Raw genomic sequence first — 6199 nt, 5'->3', positions numbered from 1 at the left:
GCTCAGCCCTCGGTTTCAGACTGAATCAAGCCGACTGGGCAAGGTCATCTAGGGGCATGACAGTTTCCCAGGTATTCATCAAGCTGGCGATCCAGGCTAGTTCAACAACCACGTCCTGAGGGATAAGGGGGCACTCCAGAGATCTGGGGAAGAACACCAACAGTTCTAGAGTGTCCGTGCCTACGACCATAGTCAAGGTAAGTTGCCTGAATCGTTGATTTCCCGACTGGAACAGAGAAAAGTCCCGAGCATCAAACCGGGAGGTCCCAGTGTCGTGGCTAGAGGCCTCCGTGGGATCTGGCTTTCACATCGGTTATCTCTCCAAACTTCCCAAGAGGAAGGAGATGGCAAACTTCACCAGAGATTTTTCAAAATCAATCGGCATCCTGCCGATCCCAAGAAAGGGTCCTTTGTACATTTGCCTCAGTGGACCAGTTTTAAAAGCTGAAAAACTAAAAGACAGGGCTTGAGTTTGGCCTTACTGGTCCCTGGACGAGGAATCTTTACAAATGGATTTGCCGTCCTGGGACCTTAGTCTCCAGGTGGAAGGGCACGCGACGGAGAGCAACTTCAAGCTCCTTTTCCATGTGGCCCCCAACTGACCCTCAGGCATACGCAGACGGATGACTAGAGATTGGAACAAAGAGGAAGAATTTATCAAACCTCCAAAAGATTTACAGATGAAGCAGGGGAGTTATACAAACTCAGGATATTAAAGGTCAACATCCTAGTAGCCCCCCTATTGTCCAAGAGCACCCTGGTCCTCTCTTCTTCAGGTTCCAACTGGGATTTTAGTCGGCGATCCTCCGAGACCTACTGACGCAAACGTCCACCAAGACTGTGTCAGCTGGTCAAGAATTCACGAATCTGTTTTATGGACTTTATATATCTGCAGCCCTTCTGCAAACATTGACCCTGTCAACACTCTATTTCTTGAATCAGAAAGTAGATTCTACTAGACAGGATGAGGGCAGTCAAAAAGCTAGCCTCCTTCCCTAAAAGCCACCCAGGCCCAAAGGGATTCCAAGGCAGACTTAGGAAGTTTCATTCTTAGATCAAGGAAAAACCTTGGTTAGTCAGGGAATGCAAAGACCACGGAGAATGAAGAAAGTATTTCTATGAGGCTTTAAATCGACCTTAAAGAATTCCTATTTTTCATCCATCCCCAGTCTTGCATGCGCTGTCTGAGACCCGAAGCACGCCCATAGCCATCGTGGTTTCTAAACAACGTAGGTAAGTTAGCATCAGAGATAGATAACGGGTCCGGCACTACGCGGCTCATCAGGATCTGTTAAGGAAGACCTTATTTCTGATTAGCTTGGCTTCAGGTGCATGAACCTCACAGCTCTCGGCTCAAATAGAGGTGATAAGGCCGGAAACTCCTCCTTCCGGAGGTCCTCCTTTCCTGAAGAACTACCAAAAAAGAAGACCCAAAGACAGGTGGTCTCCGAAGGTGGTGCCCCTTCCACAAGACCAGTCTTTAGGTCCAGTTTATGAACTTAAACGAAACCAAGAACCAACAGAGTAAGGGGTCCTCTTTTATCAGGGAGATAGGTGGTAATTTTTCACCATTGAATGGTGGAACAAAATAATTCTGTATTTTAATAACAATAAACAAAATTAACAGTTCCTAACCCTCCGAGACCGAGGAGTCTGGAAGAAGCGTGACATTAATTACTTCTCTACCTATGGATCACTGAGAAGTCTAAATACACGGGTTGGAAAGGATCTAGTGTTTAAACACCACTATTTAAAACGCTCAAACCCTGAAATTTTCTACCATAGCTGGGGAGAGGTGTCATCTGACCTTAACAATCATATCCTTATCCTGAATTACCCACCGCCACCACAGCGAACTTCTCTGCTTATCCTCCTGGTTGATCATGCCTCACTGCCTGCTCCCAATATTGAGTATTGTCCCTGATTGACTGGAAACTGTAATCTGACATGTTACGACAAGGCTTTTTGGGGTGTGGGAGGTTTTTATTTTGCTAACAAGTAAAAAGGAGACAAGGATAACATGTACATTTTGTTTACCAATTGGTTGATCCTCTTCCAATGAACTTAGCTGGAAGTTTACCCAGGGAGTTTTAAGATTGCCCAAAGCCTCAACATTCCCAGGCGTAGCCTAATAAAACCAAACCTAGCATAGGCTTTAGGAGTGTTAGAGGTTTGGGACCCTTCCCGTCGTGGCTGGGGACTTCCCTAACTCTTTTGCATCACTTAAGTCTTTGAGCCTTAGGTTTTAGTGTTCTTAGGGGACATGTAAGAGATTCCTCATTAAACTGAGAGGAACACGCTTTTCTTTCCAATTACCCTTGTTTCCTCCAAATTGCAGCCTTGGCAAGAGGACTCTGTTGGCTATTTCACTGGCTGACCCTTAAACTGAACCCTGAGGGATTTTGACAAAGGAAAAATCTCCCCTCAAGGTCCTGATCTCCGTGACCCTCCCTGGCTTTCAGGGATGGAGCCCACACTTCTTGCACATGCCAAGTCTAGAGTTAGTGCTACAGGAATGAGGTAGTGGCGCTGGTAATTTCAAACCTGGCGGTATCAGAGGGTAACGGCTCAACCAAAAACCGGGTTTTAAAACTAGAAAACATTAAACCTAAAAATAAGAGCAGTGATCTTCACTAACCCTTCGCTAATAGCCTATGAGACTTCCTGAAAAGGAACACTGGGGGGGGTAACAGATGGAGTAACTCTTTTTTCTCTGCATATCAGGCCAATTATACAAACAAAAACGTGGCTGTAATGGAAGCCATCGTGACACGGAACCTTCCTCAGGAAGGACTTTTTCCTTTGTCAAAATCCCTTTTTATAATAAAATAAAGGGAGAAAACTCCACCGAAAGAAACATGAAGGAGTCCTCTCCCCTCATGGATCATGGACATAGAGCATAAACGAATTGAGCTCCTTAGAAGATCCCATCTTCCCCGAAAGTGGACGAGACCAAAATACCTACACTCAAACAAAAAAACCCCACAAGATTTTTGAATTTTGAGCTTAACTTAGAGATAGAAAACTATAGCTATGTAATTATTTGTAAGATTAAAAAATGTAATTTTTATAGAAGTGATTTGAAAAAAAGAAGAAACCTTACCTGATGGGGCTGAAAGGGGAAATGAAGTAGGTGAGCTAATGCTGGTGTCGCTGTCCTGGTGGATCTGGAGTGATAATGAGCTGTAACGGCTCACCACATACTTTAAAGGTGGTTTTGATAAGAGAGATCTTTTTGTATACATTTATAGTGGTATTTATAAAACATTAAAAACCGAAGAATTTTTACCTGATGGATCGACTGGAGGGGAGACAGGTCCCAGCTTCTGAAAACCCTTTTTCTTCAGGAGTCAGGACTGTTACTACCTAGAAAGTAGATCTGTAATGGAATTTCACCGGAAAAAATTAGGTTATGAACTCAGAAATATAAATTTTTACATAGTACAGTATATACAAATGACCTTGCATGAAATGATAAAATGAAACACTTAGAATTCCTTACCTGATGGAGCCAAAATGCTGCCAGAGGGTACAGGTTCAGGTTCATTCAGGTTCTGATTCATAGTTAGGGTAGAGGTTCTGGGGGGAATCTGGATTAGGAGTCACTTGCAATGATACAAATGATAAAAATTATTGGTTATGCTGTGTATGTACAGTAAATATAAATTGCAGTATGTAACATTTTTTATAAAATTTATTACAGTTTATAACATTTTATATTACAGCAGTTAACAAAAATAAAGTTGAGAATTCTTTACTTAGACTAGAGTGGCAGGTGGTGCTGAGAGTTCTTGAAGAAAGTATAGCCTAGACTGCACTTTTTCTTCATCTGCTTTTCCTTCAGCTTTCCTCCTTTGAGGAATGTAGTAAGATCCATGATCCTCTTGAATCTTCTCAAACCTGGCAAATGTTAGGGGTCCTCACCCTCAAATGATATCAAACATTTCTCCAGATGAGCAAAAACCCTCTGTCAAGCTCCTTTGACAGTTAATGCTCTGAGCTTTGGTTGTGGTGCCTCTTCCTCCTCCTCGATCATCTGTTTCTCCAGCTCAGTGAGGTCCTCCTGATGACAATTTCTCCTCCATGGGATGCCAGCAGTTGGTGACATCCCCAGCTTCCAAGTCCAGCTTCAGCCTCTGCTTAGCCCAACGATTTTCCCCTTTGTCACAGTCTCTACACTCCTTCTGCCTGCTCAAAACCTCAAAACCATTCACAAACTGCGACAGTTTCTTCCATGCCCCATTCAGAGTCGCTACCTTTTATTTGTCCCAAGCACATGCAATATTCTTCACAGCATCTGCAAGTTGTAGCTCCTTCCAAAATTGTTTCAAAGTCAACCCTTGTTACCTTCAATGGCCCTTAAAGCAGAGCATATTGTCCCTCAAGTAGTATGCTCTTGAAGTTAGCAATGACTTCTGGTCCATTGGTTGTATGAGGGGTGTAGTATTTGGTAGATACACCACCTATACATTAGGTGCATGTTACTTAGATTTGCAAGATGACCAGGGGCATTGTCTTAAACAAGCAGGACTTAAAGGCAAACCCTTTGAGGCACAATACCTTTCACTGCTGCACAAAGTGGTCATTGAACCAGTCCTTGAAGACCATCAAGGTAACCCAGGCTTTCTTGTTGACTTCCAAATGACGGGAGTTGACTTTTGAAAATGCCCTCCTAAAAGCCCTGGGATTTTCTGCCACAGACACTAGCAAGGCCTGCTTCCAAATCACTAGCATTTGCCCCAAAGAGTAAATTCAGCCTCTCCTTACTTCAACTTTATGGCCTGGTGCTGACTTCTCCTTGGAAACAGGTATGTACAGTTTGGCATTCTTCCAAAATAAGCCTGTCTCATCTACATTAAATACCTGGTCACCAGTGTAACCACCTTCCCTAATTATCTCTGCCAAACCACTAGGGAAACTTTCTGCTGCTACACCATCAGCGGTAGCAGCTTCACCTTGCAACTTCACATTGTGCAAATTTGCACGAGCCTTGAAGCGGTTAAACCAACCTCTACTGGCGGAAAATTCTTCACTAGCACTGCCTTCCCCACTCTTCCTCACCACTGCCGCATGCAGCTCCCTAGCCTTTTCTTGAATCACACTCAGGCTCACTGGAACACGTCATTGGTTCTGGTCTTCCAGCCAGATCAACAATAACTTCTCCATCTCCACTACGTTCTGGCTACGTTGCTTCACGTTAGTCACCGTTGCCTTCATTGGTGCAGCCTCTTGCACATGTTTCAGAATACGCTGCTTGTCCTTCACTATGGTAACAACCATCGTTCTACTAAGGCCCAAGGCATGGCCTATCTCGGTGTTACTCTCACCCTTCTCCGAACGCTTAATTACATCATACTTGACTTCCATGGTGATGCTCTTCCTCGGCTTCTTGGATGCACTAGCATCAGATGATGAACTCTGCCGTTTTGGAGCCATAGTGAAGGCACAATTCACGAAAAAACTGCAGCTAAAGAAAAGCAACAATGAGGCAACGTACCTAGCTCAGCGGAGGCAAACACGTGAGTGAGGGAAGGGTTGTTTGGTATTGTTACGGGCTCCTGCATGTTCGACCCAGGAAGGTCGTTGTCCGGTCAACTACCAATGCAGTTACAGTACAGTAAATACAGAGCGCAGCTACGCTCAGGAAACTAGTTCCGCTTACAAAGCAGTGTAAAAAGTGTCGAAAAAACGTCATAACCTTGGAATGTGTTTTAATAATTGCAAACAGAAACTGATTTTTGATGAATACTGTTAAACCAGAAACAGATTTTTTTATAAATATACATAATTGAAAAGCATCGTAAACGGGCTGCGTTGTAAACTCGAAACAAGCGTCGTAAACTGGCCTGGATTTTTTAATGAATATATCTGAAAAACCGTCGTAAACTCGGAACCGTCGTAAGCCGGAACCGTCGTAAACCAGGGACTGCCTGTATGTATATATATATATATATATATATATATATATATATATATATATATATATATATATATATATATATATATATATATATATATATATGTGTGTGTATATGTATATATATATATATATATATATATATATATATATATATATATATATATATATATATATATATATATATATATATATATATATATATATATATATATATATATATATATATATATATACACACACACACACACACACACACACACACACACACACAGTACTGTG

General features: G+C 42.4%; 1 protein-coding gene across 1 annotated transcript; it reads right to left on the bottom strand.

The window, feature by feature from the left end:
- Window positions 1-3970: 3970 nt before the first annotated feature.
- LOC136840565 (tigger transposable element-derived protein 1-like) lies at window positions 3971-5436 on the bottom strand. Its single transcript, XM_067107183.1, has 3 exons — window positions 5206-5436; window positions 4768-4989; window positions 3971-4063 (listed from the first exon to the last, which is right to left on the bottom strand). The coding sequence occupies exons 1-3, from the start codon at window positions 5434-5436 to the stop codon at window positions 3971-3973; spliced, it is 546 nt and encodes a 181-aa protein (XP_066963284.1).
- Between the last annotated feature and the right edge of the window lie 763 nt (window positions 5437-6199).

The sequence above is a fragment of the Macrobrachium rosenbergii genome, chromosome 1, assembly GCF_040412425.1.
Source record: "Macrobrachium rosenbergii isolate ZJJX-2024 chromosome 1, ASM4041242v1, whole genome shotgun sequence".
NCBI classification, from domain to species: domain Eukaryota; kingdom Metazoa; phylum Arthropoda; class Malacostraca; order Decapoda; family Palaemonidae; genus Macrobrachium; species Macrobrachium rosenbergii.
Note: the sequence above shows the minus strand (reverse complement) of the source record. Positions and strands in the feature narration are given on the sequence as shown.

Excerpts from the sequence above, each read along its gene's own strand:
- LOC136840565 (XM_067107183.1), bottom strand. The coding sequence starts at position 5,436 with ATGGCTCCAAAACGGCAGAGTTCATCATCTGATGCTAGTGCATCCAAG. Across the intron at positions 4,990-5,205 it reads CTGCACCAATGAAGGCAACG|GCTCGTGCAAATTTGCACAA; the intron begins GTGACTAACGTG and ends AACCGCTTCAAG. Across the intron at positions 4,064-4,767 it reads CACCAGGCCATAAAGTTGAA|GAGGACCTCACTGAGCTGGA; the intron begins GTAAGGAGAGGC and ends AATTGTCATCAG.